This window comes from Streptopelia decaocto (assembly GCF_964273445.1).
Source record: "Streptopelia decaocto genome assembly, chromosome: 23".
Classification (NCBI taxonomy): Eukaryota; Metazoa; Chordata; class Aves; order Columbiformes; family Columbidae; genus Streptopelia; species Streptopelia decaocto.
The window spans coordinates 456,527-474,275 of NC_138678.1; the positions used below are offsets into that span (position 1 = coordinate 456,527).

The 17,749-nt window shown below is 58.9% G+C and overlaps 2 protein-coding genes across 7 annotated transcripts in view; both read right to left on the reverse strand.

Annotated features, from left to right (window-relative positions):
- Positions 1-5,199, reverse strand: part of PHACTR4 (phosphatase and actin regulator 4) — a 70,004-nt gene extending 64,805 nt beyond the window's left edge. Inside the window, exons 1-2 of one of the 5 annotated variants that reach the window (XM_082071354.1) lie at positions 5,148-5,199; positions 2,322-2,380 (exon numbers count right to left, since the gene is read on the reverse strand). The gene's annotated coding sequence lies outside the window, so the exon portion shown is untranslated. Of the gene's footprint in view, positions 1-2,321; positions 2,381-2,472; positions 2,532-5,147 lie in introns of those variants that run through there. The other 4 variants (XM_082071357.1, XM_082071355.1, XM_082071358.1 and 1 more) reach the window with 4 other exon arrangements.
- Positions 5,200-7,876: 2,677 nt separating this feature from the next.
- SESN2 (sestrin 2) lies at positions 7,877-17,719 on the reverse strand. 2 transcript variants are annotated; one of them, XM_082071217.1, is made up of 10 exons: positions 17,533-17,719; positions 13,576-13,641; positions 12,552-12,749; positions 12,034-12,216; positions 11,423-11,632; positions 10,636-10,786; positions 10,379-10,494; positions 9,917-10,107; positions 9,109-9,253; positions 7,877-9,026 (listed from the first exon to the last, which is right to left on the reverse strand). In XM_082071217.1, the coding sequence occupies exons 1-10, from the start codon at positions 17,608-17,610 to the stop codon at positions 8,940-8,942; spliced, it is 1,425 nt and encodes a 474-aa protein (XP_081927343.1). In that variant the 5' UTR covers positions 17,611-17,719; the 3' UTR covers positions 7,877-8,939. The 2 variants fall into 2 exon arrangements, with proteins under 2 accessions (XP_081927343.1, XP_081927342.1); XM_082071216.1 differs by lacking the exons at positions 13,576-13,641; positions 17,533-17,719 and adding an exon at positions 12,880-13,155.
- Positions 17,720-17,749: the final 30 nt, after the last annotated feature.

Sequence of the window (17,749 nt, forward strand, 5' to 3'; positions counted from 1 at the left end):
CTGCTGCTAATCAAAATGTGTAAGTGAAAAACACTTTGCTTTAATTATTTGTTCTCTCTTTTGGCATCACACAAATACCCTTTACAGGAGAACAAACCCAACTGGACATAACAGCCCTTTTCCTCCTTCTGCTGTTTCCCACCTGGCAGTAAATTACACCTGCTCTGCAACACGCAGACTGGACTTAATATCCCCGACAATAAAAGACCAACCTTGCTGGCACAAATCAGACAGTCTATCACTGATTTCAGTAATTATCCTCCTCCTCCTCCCAGGTCCCAGCTGATAAAGATAACCCAGGCAGCACAAGGTCACTGCACACAGGAGCACAGATCAGGAACTGAAATTCCGTGGGTCCATCCACATTTCCACTGCCATTTTTTTAAACGCATTTCCACAGCGCCCGGGGCAGCGTGTTCAGCCAGCAAAGACCGGTCCAAACCCTCTCGACCCCACTTTGATCGCTGTGTAAAGCCGCTGAAGTCTCTTCTGCGCTAGGGCACGATGCTGGTAATCGCCGTACCTGCAAACCCGTGTCCTGCTGATCTTGGCAATGCACCAAACCAGCAAAAGCTTTTTGATGGCTCTGGAGCTGGGAGTGATCAATAACACAGCACCAGCAGCACTTCTGTGCACCTGCACGGAGCTCTTGCCAAGGCAGAAATGATATTGATAGGAATCCCCCTTCCAGCAGGCAGTGCTACAGCAGCCCGTGACCCCACACCTCCCTGCGACAGCAACGTTATCGATTTGACTTCAAGTGGAAGAATTAGACAAGAGAACACGAGCCATCCGAAAGCACGCGAACACAGCAAATGCCAAAGTCCCCTTAAAATTGGCTTAGACAGTTTGTTCAAAGCTCAAATTCTCTGAAGGTGATGACCTTTGGCTTTGCCCCCTCTGGAAACTCCACCTCCAGGAGCACAAAACAGTTTGCAATCCTCACCTCCTACCTGAAAGCCACTTTTAGCAAGAAAAAAATGAGAGATTATTTCTAAGACACTCTCCACAACACTGTGTTTGTAACACCAAGAGGCCCAAGCAAAACACTGTGCAGACACCAAACAGGACGGTGCCTCTCAGACTTTGATCCAAGTTTATATTAATAAATCAAGGCTCCTCAGTAGAACTCAGGCCAAATTTTTCTTGCTTGCACCCTCAAATGCTCGCTGCCCTCAGGGGGGAAAACAGAGATTCACCTCTCCTGCAGACAAGTGGAGGGCAACATTGGTTGATATTAAACAACCAAATCCATGGCAACACATCTCTAATGAAGGGGTTCACTTTTGTGGGTTAATTAACTAAAGGAAAATGTGGCTGCCAGTACCTGTCCAGTCTGCAAAGAAGTTCATATTCATAGGAGGAGCTTTCTGGAGCCGGCAGAGTGAAAAGGTTCAAACCCTCTAGTTTAAGTGCTGTTACACTTTACCAAAGTCCAACGGTCTTTACCGAATCTGTCTCAAAAGGCACAAGGAGAGGAGCTCAGCGCAGCAGCTCGAGAAGCGCCAGACATGCACAAACCCACCTCATCAGTATGCACCTTATTTTGCCCCACGACATCCAGCAGACATGGTTAATTAGTTCGTGATAATGCGCTGCCCATAACGACTTCTGAACTTGGCTGTGCAGCTGGTAGGTAAGCAATGCTTCGCTGTGGTTTGGAAGCAGCATGCCAAAAAGCACAAACACAAAAGAATAAAGTTAACAATCACCCAGTCCCTCTTTCTCCTCCCATTGCTGCTGCTGGCCAATGGTTGGGCAAAAAAAAAATACATATATATATATATATATATATATATATATTTCTAGGATTCAGCAAAGAGAAATCATTTGGACTGCTCTCAATTTTCCTATCTTTGCCACCGGTGCTTCATGTTATTTCACACCATCCATCCAGTCACGAGATGAAGCCTGTTCCTTTGACTAATATCATTAAAAGCCTCTCTCTGGAGATAATTAGTCCTCCCTCCCCCATCCCTTCCCCAGCGCAACGTGGACAGAGCAGAGTCAGCAGCAAACAAAGAAATTCAAACAGCGGGACAGCCAAAGCTGCCTCTCACCTCCACATCTCACCCTCAAAAACAAATCCACACCTCAAGCAACAGAACCAGGAACGCAAGAACAGGATCTATAGATTAAGGGCTTCGTCGTGTAGAGAACAGGAAAACAGCAATTCCTCATTTGCAAGGAGCGTAAATACCAATGCATAATTTGCTATTGCTAGAGGTTTTGCACGGTCACCTTTCAACCCCGAAAGATCAACTCGAGTCATTCAAAACCAGCGGATAAGAGCCAGAATCGGGAAATGTGCAAACTTTTACCTGCGGTCCCCAGCCGGCAACAAATCACACCAACCTCCACGCCTCACATACAGCAAGTCCTGAGGGCAGAGACAAATGAAGGACAGTCACCATTTGAGACCCACGGCTAAAGATTCACAAAATCCTGTATATCTATACGCTCACTCCTCACCTGGAACCTGCCCTTGGGTGTGGGGGTGCAGCTTGGAAGGAGTTAAACCCCCAACCCCGAGCCAGCCCAAGGTCCGACCACGGGCCGGTGCATTCGCTGCCGGACTAACGCGTGACCCCACCGCGCAGGAAAGAACTGGAAACTGTTATCGCCGCGGCACTGACAAGTCAGCAAGAGCGACTAATTAAATGATAAAAATAGATCTCTGAAAGAGCTGCTTTTTTTTCCCCTGACACAAAGCTGAGGCCCTAACGCTGCCGCACAGCCATTAGTTTTCCACGGGATCCAAACACACGAGCGACAAACAAAAAGCTTTTTCACACCCATTAAAAAAGAAAAACCCACGTGGCACTTGTTTGTAGAAAATCTCAACTAAAAATTAGGAAACCAATTCTGAATGACATGGAGCATCTCTCCACCACGTACGCTTCAATGGAAGCAGAAACAAGGTGACATCTTTGCCCCCACCAGCCGTATCAGCTTCTTTACACTCCCTGTAGCCCAATGTTCTGGTTTTGCCTAAAAAATGACCATGTTTTGAGGTGACCCAGATGGTCCCAAGGATATGTGCAACTTGCCCCGTGCATGGCACCCCTTAAACCAGCGACAAATACTCGTATCGGTGCAACCTCCACCATTGTGTGGGTTTTGCTTCACACCCCCCACCAGGCACAGGTTTGGTACAGCTCAGAACTGAATATTCATCACTGACTAACAGACCTGCAGGAACTGCAGCGTCAGTGATTTTTAATACACATAATGCCCCAACACGCGCCAAACACAATGAAATCTGATCAAAATAGAAGCCGTTTGTTTAAATACAAGTGATTTGGCTCTCAAAGCTGTCATCAAATTAAACTGGAAATCAAATTAAGCAGTGATTGAATGAAGGAGGAGGCTGTATAATCACAGATTACTGATCCAGCGGCATGAAAACAAGGACGCAATCACATTCCCCTTGTTTTGTGGCAGCCTCAACCATATTCCCAGAAGGATTCCCCTCCTCTCCCAGGACTCGAGGATGCTCTGTGCCTCACATACAGCTCATTTCTCGGTAGCCCAGAAGGAAAACGTTCCTTACACAAACACCCTTTGAGATATTACCTGATAACGAAGCCAGCCCTGTGAAAGTACAAGCTGACACACTTGAAACTGCGCTAATTTGGGACAAACCAGAGCAGTCATTTCCAGCGCTGCTGGGAAGAACAAGTTTAAACCTCCTCTGAATGGGAAAAGGGGTTTGTTGCCATCAGCGTCGTCCAAGGCATTATTTTAAATTGGCGTAACTGTGTGCCAACGAGTTCCCTCCGAAATGGCCCCATTGGGCTTTATTTACCCCTTTTTTGCACTGTCATTAGAGAAGGAATTTAAACTATGTAAAATTACAATTTTAGGTCTTGTCTACTCTTAAAAATAATTTTGATTAATTTAAACAGTAGGTTTGAGGAGCAACAGACACTTATAGTGAAATGATAGGCAGAGGACTGTAATTCCACTCCAGTAGAACTTACACAACACTAACATCAGGCTAATTCAGCTGAACCCTCCCTTTACCCACCAAGAATGGACCATGACAAACTCCATCATTCTCCTTCCCCTGGGAGCAAACCTGAGTCTGCCCAGGACCTGCTGATGTTCAATTTTCAAGTTTAAAACTCACTCCTGTACAAGTCAAGGTTTCTTTACAGAGAGAAGCAATCACTGGCATTCCCACTTCTCTTTCTAGGCTTGTGGAAGCAGCATTTAAACTTTCTAAGGTTTAAGAGGAGCTTTTACTTATTTTCAGCCTCGATTAAGCACCTTCTCACCTCATTCGCTTTATTTTTTCAGCTCCTTCAGCCCCAGAGAGGGGCACCAAGCCCTCCCCTACCTTCACCTGGACAAACACACCCCGGCGCAAAGCGGAGAGGTCAATAATTCATCTGCACACAAACAGAGGGAAGGAACAATTAAAGGAGAAAGCACAGCAGCGGCGTTTCGAATTTCAGCCAAGATGAAGACGGAACAGATCAAACAAAGAAATACCAAAGGGGCTGCCACGGAAACAACTTAAAGGTGAAAGCGCTCGCACAGACATCAACAGGACGGCAAATAAATGGGATGAAACACCGGGTTTGACTTCCCGCCGCGGCCCGAGCCCCCGGGCGGGCGGCAGCGCACGGAGCGCCCGGCCCCGGCTTCCACAGCCGCTTCTGGAGTTGGAGCCGTGAGGCGGGTCCCGGAGGAGTTTCCCCAGCCCGGCCCCCGCGGAGCTCCGGGTCCCCGGCGGGCAGAGCACGGCCCGGAGTGCCCGCTGGGCCCGGCCCCGCTCCCCTCACAGACCCCGCGGAGCTCCGGGTCCCCGGCGGGCAGAGCACGGCCCGGAGTGCCCGCTGGGCCCGGCCCCGCTCCCCTCACAGACCCCGCGGAGCTCCGGGTCCCCGGCGGGCAGAGCACGGCCCGGAGTGCCCGCTGGGCCCGGCCCCGCTCCCCTCACAGACCCCCCGGCGCTCCCCTCACACCCGGCACCCACACAGGCCCCGGCACCCCCACAGGCCCCTCTCGCCCCCCGCCCACACACCGCCCGCCCCCCGCAGCGCTGCCGCCCGGCACAGGAGCCGGGCCCGGCCTGGCCGCCCCCCGGCGGTGCTCCCTGCCTGCCCGCCCGCCCTCACCGCCTGCCCGCCCGCCCTCACCGCCTGCCCGCGGACACCGGCGCCCTCCGCCGCTCCCGGGCCGGCCCGCCGGAAACCTCGGGGGGAAGAGCCACGCGGAGCATGCCGGGACATGTAGTCCGCCCGGCGAGACCACGCCTCCCTCAGGACAAGCCACGCCCCTTGTGGCGGACCTCGCCCCCTATGGCGGGCCACGCCCCCTCGCTGCGTATGGGGGCAGCGGGAGGGACGTGAAGTGGGATCAGGGAATTTGGGGGGACGCTGCCGGGGGAGCTGGGGGCCATGGGAATTTGGAGTGGCGGTGATAGGGTGCTGTGGGGGTTGCAGTGAGGCTTTGAGGTCAGGGGGTGACCGGGTTCATAGGGGTTTAGGGGTGCTGGGGGGGCGTGTGGTAAGGCTTTGGGGTCAGGTGGTGCCCTGGGTGGCAGGAAATATTTAACGTCCTTAAGCCAAACAAGATAATATATTTATTTACATATATATATATATGTCAGAGCTCAAACGTCACCAAACCTCCGTGCCCAGCGCTGCTGCGGGTCCCCAGCGAGCGGCGCTGCCGCCCCGGGAACGCGGGAGGAGCGGCAGCTCCGGCCCCCCCGGGCGACCGTGGAAACGTCCCGGGGGCTCTTAGGGCTGCAGATCTATTGCCAGGCAAGGAAATAGAGGGTTGAGGGGTGAGCGGCGCCCGTGGAGCTGGTTTGTTCCCCTCTATTGCCCGAGCATAGAATCATAGAATCACTTCGTTTGGAAAAGACCCTCAATATCGTGTCCAACCGTTCCCCAGCCCTGTCCCTGCCTCATGTCCTGAGAACCTCATGTCCGTCTGTCCAGCCCTCCAGGGATGGTGACTCCAGCACTGCCCTGGGCAGCCTGTTCAATGCCCCACAGCCCTTTGGGGAAGAAATTGTTCCTAAATCCAACCTCAGCCTCCCCTGGTGCAACTTGAGGCCGTTTCCTCTGCTCCTGGCGCTTGTTCCTGGGGAACAGAGCCCGACCCCCCTGGCTCCAAGCTCCTTTCAGGCAGTTCAGAGATCAGAAGGGCTCCCCTCAGCTCCTGTTCTCCAGCTGAACCCCCCAGGTCCCTCAGCCTCCTCCTCCCTCGCCTGTCCCTTCCGCACAGGTCACAGTGCGGCACTCCAGCTGCAAAGTCCCAGAGCGTTCCAGTGTCCCCAGTGAGGGTTTGACAGGGTGGGAGGGAAGGGACCGGCCCCTGGTCACTGTCTTAGCTCACGGGGACAGAATGTGTCCTGCCCATGGAGCCCAAAATATCCCCAGGCACGGTCCATCCCGGCGCCAGCCCCAGTTCCCTGTGTAACCCACACCGTGCCCAGTGCCACCAGGTCACCATGGGACAGACACCATCACCAGGGGTGTTGCTGCTTCTGCAGGTTGTTTCAAAAAGATAAACCCAATTTGAAAACATTAGATATGAATTAAAGTATTATCTCATCACTGTCTGTGCAGCAGGTGGAGGGAATACAGACCCTTGAGGAGCTGCTTTGTTTCCAGCCTGAATTTATCTACTTTGGACTCTGTCAGCCTTAAAGGCTCATTTAGCACAGCCCACAATCATTATTATTATTATTTTCCTATTGCATTACTGCATTTTTAAACACCACTAACATTATATTTTTAAACTGAGGGCAAACAAAATGCATACATTGGGATCATAACTATCAGCTGCAGGTAGGGAGATTATTAACATGCCTATTGCCCTGCGAGACGGACAATGAAAGCTGCGGATAAATTATAGGTGTGCTTACAAATTGCAGACCTTGGTTAAACACAAGGTGAGGAATTGATTCGTTTATAATTGTGACCATCTGAAAAAAGGAAGGGGGTTAAAATGGCACAATGACCCAGGCAATGAGTTAAAGGAGACCCACAGTGCCAACTCACCCACGAGCTATTTGAAGCTGTAGTAGAAAAATGAGAGAAAAATAAAGCAAGGACCGGTCCTTCCTGGGCGCTGCTGCTGCTGGGGGGAGCAGCACAGGAACTGCTGGGTGCCCATGGTTAATCCTTTGTGGATTTAAAATAAATCTGGGGAGGAAAACTTGGAGCGCAAACCAGGACTTGCTGCTAAGACCAAGCTTTGCAAGACCGCAGGGGGAAAAAAAAGGATTAAAGTAACACTTTTAAGAGCCGTCATGCTTTGCAGCTCCCCGAGTGAGGGGTTTAAACATAAGCCGGGGCTGGAGGTTGGGTGCTGGGGTGGCATCAGCGCTCCATGGGGACACGGCCGGGATGCACCTTGCTCTGCAGGGGCTCCCTGGGGACACGGCCGGGATGCACCTCGCTCTGCGGGGATGGGGCTGGTCCCTCCATGGGGCTCTTATCAGCGCCTCCCAGGGGCTCCTGCTGCACCCCGATAGGCGCTGGGCTCCAGGTCACGGGGCTGCGGCGCCCCCAGTGCCACGTCCCCCCCCACCCCGGCAACAGGGTGTCCCACAGGACACCCACCTTGGGGGGAGAACCGGTGCCCCAAATCCTGGCTACACCACAGGGAGGCTGCTGCAAGGAGGGCGCACTGGAGCTGAGCGCACCCCCTCATACAAATGGGGAGTGCACGGGCTCCCCCCCTTTTTCCCCCTTGAACAACCCAGGGTGCTCCCACCCACCCCAGAGCTGTGAGACCCCCATCCCAAATTTTGCATGTGCAGGATGAGTCCCTGGGGCTGAGCAAGAGCAAAGGGAAGCCGCGGCTCGCGGGCCCTGCACAGGCGCCGGGAAAAAAGAAAGAAAATAAATTAAAAAAGAACAATTTTATTTATTTCAAACAAGATCTGTAGCAAAGTCACAGTGGCATTTCCACACCCAGTCAGGAGTAAATACACCCCCCAAAAAAAATAAAGGAAATAATTTAACTGGAGCTACGGTTCAGCAGAGACAAACCTGACACAGCCGGAGTGGCCGAGCAGCGGGCGACGCTGCCGGACGCGGCCCCGCGCTCCAGCAGAGCTGGGAGGGGGGGCTCTCCCAAACCGGCACCCCCGGCGACCCGCGCTGCTGGGAGATGCTCCGGCGCATCTGGGTAACGCCACGGCCACCCACGTCCCGCACTGTCACCTCCCAGCAGGCACTTCACAGCCCCAGGCACAGGACGGGGCTGGTTTAACCCTCCCGCAGCCCCCCAGGGCTGGGTTGGGGTCTGGCTGCACCAGGACCCATGGGGAGCAGCAGCGAGGGGCTGTGAGCACCCCCAGGCACAGAGGGGACACCCCCGTGTCACAGCAGACACGCACGCAGTTGGGACACCCTGGAGGAGCCACCGTCTGTCCCCCAGCCACAGGGACACCGATGTGGGGGGACCCAGCTCGGAGGCGAGTGTCACCAGGGCTGGATCCTTCTCACCCCCCCGCGGGGCCTTCCCAGGGTGCAAGGCATAAATCTGGGGACGGGGTCCCAGGGCAGCATCCCCCCCAGCAGCTGCAAGTGTTCCAGCACAACGAGGCTCCAAGAAGCCGGGGTAAAGCCCACGATACCCGCGAGGACAGTCCAGGTGCCAGCAGGTGACACAGAGGTGACACCACGGCGAGGGCAGCACCCCCGGTTTGGCTTCGTGCAGGCTCACCCCAAAAAAGGCACAGAGCAGTTGAGCACCCCCAGATCTCAGGGGGCTTCCTGGCACTGGTGGCATCTCAGTTGTCCCTTCTCCTAGGCTGGGGGCAGGGGAGCCCCCCCTTTTCTTCCACAGCTCCAGGCCCCTTTTTGGGGGGAGACAATATTCCAGCAAAGTCTTTAGGGTCCCAGCTCCCCCCTGGCTTCTCGCCCCAAAGCTGGGGGATGAGGAGGAGGAGGGAGCGAGGCCGGTCAGGTCATGTAGCGGGTGACGGCTCTCAGGGCGTAGAGCAGAGCCGCCTGCATCCGCGCCTCCAGCAGGAGCAGGTTGACGTGCACCTGCAGGAGAGAGCGGGGTCAGGGCGTGGGGGCTCAGCATCCCCCCCCCAGCCTGCCAGGAGGGGCAGGAACGGGGCAGCACCTTTTCCGAGTGCTTGAAGTGTCTCCAGAACTGCGTGTACATCCGCTTGGTTGTCTTCTCCGGGTAGCAGGCCACCGTCTTGATGTAGACCTTCAAGCTGCGCTCCAGGAGCTGGTTCACCTCCCCGTAGTCATAGTCATCATAGCTGGGGGAGGGAGGATGATGTGTTACTCCACATGTAACCCCCACCCATTGACACACCCCAAGGGCTTTCTGGACTGACTCCGAGCCCCCGAACAGCATCGCCCTGCCTTAGTCTAAGCAGCAGCAACAGCATCACCAATACCAAGTCTTAGAATCGCAGAACAGTTTGGGTTGAAGGGACCTCCCCAGTCCCCCAGTGCCCCCCTGCCATGAGCAGGGACATCTTCACCAGCTCAGGGTGCTCAGAGCCCCGTCCAGCCTGGCCTGGGATGTCTCAGGGATGGTTCATCCACCACCTCTCTGGCCAACCTGGGCCAGGCTCTCACCACCCTCAGGGCAACAATTCCTTCCTCATGTCCAGCCTGAATCTCCCTCCTTTAGTTTAAACCATCACCCCTTGTCCTATCGCAACAGGCCCTGCTCAAAAGTCTGTCCCATCTTTCTTATTGTCCCCTTTTAAGTCCGGAAAGGTCTCCCTGGAGCTTCTCTTCTCCAGCTGAACACCCCAACTCTCAGCCTGTCCCCAGCAGAGCTGTTCCAGCCTCGGGTCATTCCTGGGGCTCCTCTGGCCCCTCTCCAGCAGCTCCATGTGTGTCCTGTGCTGAGGTTCCCAGGCTGGACCCTCACGGGCTCTACCCAGGGCCTGGGGACCTTGGGGACCTACCGAATGCCAAAGACACAGTGGACGTAGTTCCAGATGGCCCTGCGCAGCATGGACGTGTCCACGCCGCAGTGCATGGCGATGGTGTTGTACGTCAGGTTGTAAACCACCTGGAACTTCTCATCCAGGAGCTGCCCCACGTCGGGGTACAGGCGGTTGATCAGTGAGTAGCCATGGTCCTCCCATGTGTAATCCTGCCACAGAAAGGATGCTGGGGTAGGGGCTTGATGGGGAAATGTGGGGTCCCTTCAAATCCAGGGATGTAAGCTGGGGTCTCCCCCAAAACGCTGGCCCCCAAAATTATTAGCAACCAGTCACGCTGCTACTCCCAGCCCTTTGCTGTCTGCACCCACGCTGTCCACAACGCTGGGGACACCCCTGCTGTCCCGCACTGACACAGGCAGGACCTGTCACCCAGCCCATCACCCCGTCCCCTCCGGCTGGCGCGGGACCACGAGCACCCACCTGTGCCCGGAAAGTGGGGGGCGCCTGCTCGCCCCTCCGCGTGAAGTCCTTGTAGCCAAACTCGGGGTCCTCCACGAAGCAGAGGACATTGGACTGCAGGGAGTGATCCGGCAGGTCTACAAGGCAACGAGTGCTGTGTGACACCAGAGCAGCAGCCCTGCACTGGGGGCCCCATCCTGCTCCTCCCTCCCTCCCCTGCGATACCCCCAGCCCGCGGGGACCCCAACCCAGCCAGCTGCACCCCTGCACCTCCTCACCCGAGGGAGCAACCAGCAAACTCTCCGTCTTCTCCAGTTCGAAGCGCGTCGCCATCTCCTCCTGCGTGACGCCCTCCTCCTCCAGCTGGCTCTCCTGCAGCAGCTTCATCCTCTCCATCAGCGCCTCCACCTCCCGCAGCCCGTCCTTGCCCTGGCCGAGCAGAGGGCAGAGTCAACAGAGGGACCGCAAGCCCAGAGCAGCCCCAGGGATGCTCTAAAGAGTGCATTTGCCTCTGGGGTTGTCCTGCCCAGAGCGCAGCTGCTCCCCTGCCCCATCGCGGGGACTGTGAGGAGTGGGACGCCCTGCGGAGGATGCGGCTGCACAGGGGATCATAGGACCATGGAATCATTTTGGGTGGAAAAGACCCTCAAGACCATCGAGTCCAACCATCCCCCATCCGTCCCTGCCCCATGTCCTGAGAACCTCACGTCCGTCTGTCCAACCCTCCAGGGGTGGTGACTCCAGCACTGCCCTGGGCAGCCTGTTCCAATGCCCCACAGCCCTTTGGGGAAGAAATTGTTCCTAAACCCAACCTCAGCCTCCCCTGGCGCAACTTGAGGCCGTTTCCTCTGCTCCTGGCGCTTGTTCCTGGGGAGCAGAGCCCGACCCCCCCTGGCTCCAAGCTCCTTTCAGGCAGTTCAGAGCTCAGAAGGTCTCCCCTCAGCTCCTGTTCTCCAGCTGAACCCCCCAGGTCCCTCAGCCGCTCCATCATACTCATGCTCCAGCCCCTCACCAGCTCCGTTCCCTCTTCTCAACTCACTCCAGCCCCCTAGGGCCCCCCCTTACCCGGGAGCCCCCCGTGCTGTCATCAGAAGCAGAGCTGCTGTCGCTGTGGGGCGAGGGGGGCCGGCAGCCGTGCCCCCCGTCCTGCTCCTCCTCGGGGTTGATGCCGCAGCCGAAGACGAAGGAGGCGAGCGAGTGGTAGTGGGTGAGGAGCACCAGCGCCTGCACCAGCTCCGCCAGCGACCAGCTGTGCTCCCCCGTCTTCAGCAGCGCCTGTAAGGCACGGGGGGGGTTGGAGAGACCCGCCAGCCCCCCAGCTCACTGTGCTGTACCCCCCATCACAGCCAGGCTAAGCCAAGGGAAGGGGGGCATCTGAGATGTGCTTCCCCAATAAACCAGCTGTCACCAGGACAGTCTCAGCCAGGGGGGTGTCACCAGTTGGTGATTTAGGGTCCTGCTTGCCACAGGGTGAGGGGGTTGAGTGCATCTGCCACAGGGGGACAAGTCACCCCTTCCCCATCCCTCCGAGCAGCACAGCCCCTGCCCTCCAACCCTGAAAGGGTTAAATCTGGGGGGTTGTGCAAGCAGGGATGTGACCGCTGGGGTCAAGCCCCCAAAACCAGAGTGTATTTGGGGGGGTACACACACCCTGCAGCAGCAGCATCTGCTCTCACCTCGATGTGCTCCTTGGTGATGAGCCAGGGCCGGTGCGCCAGCAGCTTGTTGATCTCGTTGAGGTTCCTGAGTTTTTGGGGGGCACAGTGCAGCCCCTGCAGCCAGGCTGGGTTGCCCCCCACCTGCAGGAACTCCCCCATGTGCAAACCCACCAGGTAGGAGCACTGGTGCCGCGCCGCTGCCTGCGGGAGAGCCAGGCGGTCACCCCCCAGCACCGCCCAGGGACCCCCACAACAAGGCCTTGGAGAAGCCAAGGCAGGAGCCCCCCCACATCCCCCTTGGGGAGATGAGCCCAGACAGGGCGCTCTGCCCACCCCCCACCCCTATTATCAGTTCAGGTCCCCAGCGCCATGGAAGCAGGGGGGGCGCTGGTATACCCTGTGTGGACACCAACCCCAAAGGGACCCCAGAGGGGGCCCCAAATATCTTCTTGCCTCCAGGAAAAAATAAAACAAAGAAACAACCCCAACAACCACACTGGGACCATATATACCCCCCTGGGACCCCCCGTCCTCACCATGATGGCGATGTAGTGGCGCTTGTGGTAGGGCAGGGGCCCGTCCATGCGCAGCAGCAGGTACTGGGTCTTCCAGAAGCTGCTGAGATACTGGGGGTGCAGCCCCATGACCATGGTGATGTTGTCCACCCTCCCCGCCGACACGAAGGCTTCGACCAGGAGCTGGTGCCGGCTGCTCTGCGCACCTTCCTGCAGGATCTGCCGGGTGGGGAGAGGAAGGGGGTGACGGGCTGGGTGCTGCTGCCCCCCATTCTGTAACAGCCCCCCGAAAATACAGGGAGACCTCCACCCCATCAGCAGGACCCAGGAGCGCCCATCGCATGCTCACCCTGTTGGTGCTGCCCATCCGCCTCCCCGCCCGGTACGGACACCTCCGTCCCCCGCTGCCCGTGTCCCCCCTCCCGGCGCCGGGGGACAGCGGGTGACCGGGGGGCTCCATGTCGGACCCCGCACAGCTCAGCCCGCAGGTCGGGTTGTTTGTTTGGGCTCTGGTGTGGAGCGGGGAGGAGATGGGGCTCAGCCCCCCCAGCATCTCCACCCCCAGCGCGGTGACGAAAGCCGGCGCTATCTCTGTCAAAGGGGGAACCATCTGGGACAGCGGCAGCGGGTGCCAAGATAGGGCTGGTGAGCCCTGGGGATTTCTGGTCACGGCTTTTGGAGGGCGGGGGGGTGGAGCAGGACAGGGGCTGCAGCCCCTTTGCAGCACAGGGAGAAGACACCCGCGTTGTGTGATTGGGGAAACTGAGGCACAGGCGGGAAAACACCGGGGTGGAAACAACACAACTGCTCCCCCAGCCTCTAAAACAAGGCACCCCCGCCCCCTGCTGCCACAGGGGTACCCCAGGTGGGTGACCCTTCCCCATCCCAACCCCTTCCCCAGCATCCCCCCCCAGCTGGGCACTGGTAACTGAGGTGTGGGGATCCCTCCTTACCAGCCCCCTGTCCCCAACCAGGGCAGGGGGTGTTGGGGAGCCCCCCGGTAGGGAGGGACGTGCCCACCCCAAACCATCCCCACGGCTCTTACCTGTTCCAGGGGGATGAAGGCGCTGGGCCCCCTCCCCAGCTGCCAGGGAACCTTCACCCCTTGATCCTACGGGGGAAAAAGCAGCAGCTTTAGCCTGGGAGCTGGAGCCACCGAGTGTCACCGGTGGGACGAGCGCGGTGGCACCGGAAGGGGTGACGCAGCAGCCATGGGGACACGCGGCCATCGCCCTTGCGTCAGGCCGGCCAGCGCCTGATGAAATCGGGCGGGGGTGTTGCTCCGCACCCCCGGGAGGCGTGTGTGACACACGGGGCCCGTGCCAGGACACCGGAGCCGTGCCAGGACACCGGAGCCGTGCCATCCCATGCCAGGAGAGCAGAGACACCCCCTCGCTCCCAGGTCTCAGTTTACCAGCTCCTCGGGAAAACACGGGGGAAAGGGAGCCCGGGGGGACCCGGGGGGGCCAAGGGGCAGGACGGCTCCAGCATCGGCCCCAATGCAGGCGCCGCAGTTTGCAGCCACCGGCATAAACACAGCGCCCGATAACCCCCCCGGGGCACGAAATGCCAATACACATCACCAGTTATTTTTCCCCCCTCCCCTCTTCAGACCCGTTAATGTAATTAAAACAGAAACGAGTCACCTGCTTACAGGGCAGCTGCTGCTCCCTGCACTCCAAACACAAGGTTTAGCTCATCTTTCCTTGACCCCCCATGCCCCATCTCCCCAAACACAAGGTTTAGCTCATCTTTGACCCCCCATGCCCCATCTCCCCCCTCCCAGGGAATAGTTTCCATGCTATATTTTCTCCAAGCAGATATTTTTCTCCAGGGAGGGTGCACATGGGGGATGATGCAAACAGGAGCATAATGGGGCCAGGACCCCCCAGCCCTCCTGCTGCAAGGGTCTCTGTGCCCATGGGGACCCCCCAGCCAGCCAAGGAGCTGAATCCCAGGGGCACAGCAGAGCCTGAATCCTCCCCCGTCCCAATTTTGCGCTGCAGCGTCCCACCAGCTCGCAAGGTCGCAGCCGTGCAGGGGAAACTTCACCTGCATCACAGCAGCACCCATGGGTGCCAACGGGGGGACACGGCACCCAGCCCCAAGAGCTAAAATAATCCAATAACCCCTCCCAAAACACCCACAGAGAACACAGGAGCCGGTGTGGGGCTGGGAGAAAAGAGGATGGAAAAGGTTTCAAGTGCTCCGGGGAGGAGGTGAGGGGGAAGGGGGCTGGTGTGTGGTCCCCCCAATACAGGGGGACAAGGCGCTTGTGTGACACCAGGGCTGAGAAAGACGTGCGCCCGCAGCATCACTGCACCGCAGGAGATGCTCAGGGGGGAAGCACCCCCCTCCTCCACCCGTTCCTGCAGAAATCCCCCAGGTCCCCTCACTAACAGGAGCCAGGGTGGCACCGCACGGCTGGGACCCGTCCCCGAGCACAGGGGACAAAGGCACTGACCCCCCGTTTCTGGGACCACTCAGTGAGGCAGGTGCTCCCCCTGAATCACCAGCCCCGTGCCCCGGGGCGATTCCCCCCCCCACATCCCCTCCCTGCAGGGCTGGTGGGGGGTCCCGGGGCGGGCAGCGCACAGACCCCCCGCATCCCATCCCACGGCACTGAGACAGAACAGCAAGCACGGCACCCAGCAGCGCGTCCCGAAACCGAGAAGCCTTCAAAAAAACCCAACGGCACGGTCAGTCAAACACCTTCCAGCCCATTAATGACGGGGAAGCTCAATGGGAAATCTGTTTCCCACCCTGAGCTCAGCATCACCCCAGCACCCCCACAGCCAGGCAGGAGAGGTGACAGCGATGGAGTCACCTGCAGGAGACGGGACATGTCACCGGGGGCCAGAGGGAGGAGGGTACCCGGACACCCGCGGCCGGGGATGCCGACGGCAGCACCACACGTCCCGCTCTCCAGCGTGGAGCGACGGGCAGGGAGCCGCTTCCCCGGGTCTTTTCTGCAGTGCCCTGCGAAGGGACGAGCCCCGGGGCCGTCACCCGGCGTCACCAGGAGGTACCTGAGAGCCAGGGCCGGGCACAGCCCAGGTGACAGCAGGTGCTTCTCCTGCCGCTGCCTCCAAACCACTGTCACAGCGGTGGGCACGGCCTGGCACCCTCTCCCGAGCGGCACAGGGGTGTAGGGTGGCACGAGGTGACAAGGCAGCAGCTGTCGCGGTGCCACATGCTCCCCACGTGTTGGGCAGTGGGTCACAGCGCTCCTGCCACCCCAGCAAAGCCACCAGCGCCCAACTGCCACATGCGCGGGATGCTCCTGCCCTGAGTCACCGCGGAAGCCGGAGCGGGGTGACAGCGGGAACAGGCTGATGCCATCGCTGCTCCCGGTGCTGAGCTGGCTCTGCACTGACTCACGGTTTGGGGAGAAAGAGCTTTTTCAGTGCTTTGAGAGGTTCCCTGGGAGGGGACGGCAATGGAGAGACACCGGGAAGACAAGTCCACGGGGGACAGGGCACGACTGGTGGCTGTGACAGCGAGGAGGAGCCGGGGAGCCCGGCCAGCCCCGCCGCTTGTTGGTGACAGCTCAGGGTGACCTTGGAAGGTGCATTTTAATCATCGCTACTCAGAGGCTCGGTGTGTTTTACTGCATTGAGCAATCCCCAGGGCGCTGCAGTTAACCCTGGCTGCGCCGTCACCGGGGATGTCTCACCTCCCGCTGATGGGGAAACTGAGGCACGGGGGCGATGCTCTGCCCCGCACCACCACGCCACCCGCTCCCGGCGCCAGGGGATTGATGGAGCCGCCGAGGGAAGGAGTTAATGCCCTGGGAACAGGAGGACGGGTGCGCTGAGCAGCGAGCCCCCGCCGGCACCACTGCCAGTGCTTAGTCAGGTGTTGGAAAACCATTCCCGATAAGGCGAGGTTAAACAAACACCATGAAGCCACCTCATAACCCAGCTCCTGCCAAAACCCGTCGGGAGGCTGTGCCTGGGCCGTACCGGGCGAGAACCGCGTCCAGCGCCCAGCCTGCTCCAAGCACCGACTCCAGGTTTCGGCTCACGAGTGCCGGAGGTCCCCAGCAGCACCGCTGTCCGGGCTCCTTCCCACCCGCTGTCCCAGTTTCCAGCCCATCAGGAGTAGCTGTTCGTGCAGCTACACTGCGAACGGCTGTTTGGGGAGGCAGGGAGACCCCGCGTCCTGGGGAAGGGGAATGTGGAGCAAGAGGAAAAACTGCAAATGTTTGGGGTTTTTTCAGATGGGAAAATAAATCTTAAAAGCAGAGGCAATTCCCAGCGTCTCAGGGAAGTCGGCAGGTTGGTGCACTGAAGCCTCAGGTGGGTTCAATGGCCCCGGAGGGCCCTGCAAAGCTCCACAGACATTTCAGGCTCGTTTTGCACACTCGACTCCAAACGCAAAAAGCCTGGACAATGCAAGAGGTTTCCCAGACCTTTGGGTTAATGGGACATCAGACAGAACCACAGGCAGCCCAGGAACAAGCCAAACAACTGGACGGAGCCCCTTGGTCTCCTGCCAGCTCCACAGCCACCCACCCAGCGGGCACGTCCCACCGCCAGCTCCTGCCTCAGTTTCCCTTTGCTTCCCAGCCCATTCCTGCGGGCGGGACCTCTGCCCGGCTCCCACACACATCGCAGCTCCGGGAGGGATCAGGGGACCCCAAGATCTCCCCATCCAGCCACCCCAATGTGCCAGGACAGGGCCACCCCAGCAGCCCTGGGTGGCATCCCAGCACCCCAGCCTGCTCCCACAACCCAGTACCCTTAGTTTTAGGCTCGCTGCAAATAAGCACCATGGTTATTTTGGCAGCCCGGCCCCACATGTCCCGGTTTCACCCCTCCCTGCAGCCGGCCGAGGGGAGGTGGCCGCGGGCTGGGGACGGGGACAGCGGTCCCAGGGTGGGGGGACACCAGCAGCCCCTCCCTGAGCGACCCCCGGGTGGGCTGCACGGCGGCAGGGGACGCACGGGGAGGGGGAGGCGAAGCGAACCGGGCAGGCGAGCCCCGAGCCGAGCCCTTACCTCGGCGCCCCGCCGAGCCCCGCAGCCCCGGTACTCCTCCAGCCCCACGGGCGGGCACGGCGCGCCGGCCAGCAGCATGGCAGCGCGGGGAGCGGGGCCCGGGGCTGTGAGCGCCCCCGGGCGGGGCGGGGGCTCCCGGTCACCCCCAGCCACCCCGGTCACCCCCCGGCTCCGGAACGTCCCGCAGCCCCCGCCCGCTCCGCTTTCATAGCGCGGC

Excerpts from the sequence above, each read along its gene's own strand:
- SESN2 (XM_082071216.1), bottom strand. The coding sequence starts at position 13,140 with ATGGTTCCCCCTTTGACAGAGATAGCGCCGGCTTTCGTCACCGCGCTG. Across the intron at positions 12,217-12,551 it reads GCCACTACATCGCCATCATG|GCAGCGGCGCGGCACCAGTG; the intron begins GTGAGGACGGGG and ends GCTCTCCCGCAG. Across the intron at positions 11,633-12,033 it reads TCACCAAGGAGCACATCGAG|GCGCTGCTGAAGACGGGGGA; the intron begins GTGAGAGCAGAT and ends CGTGCCTTACAG.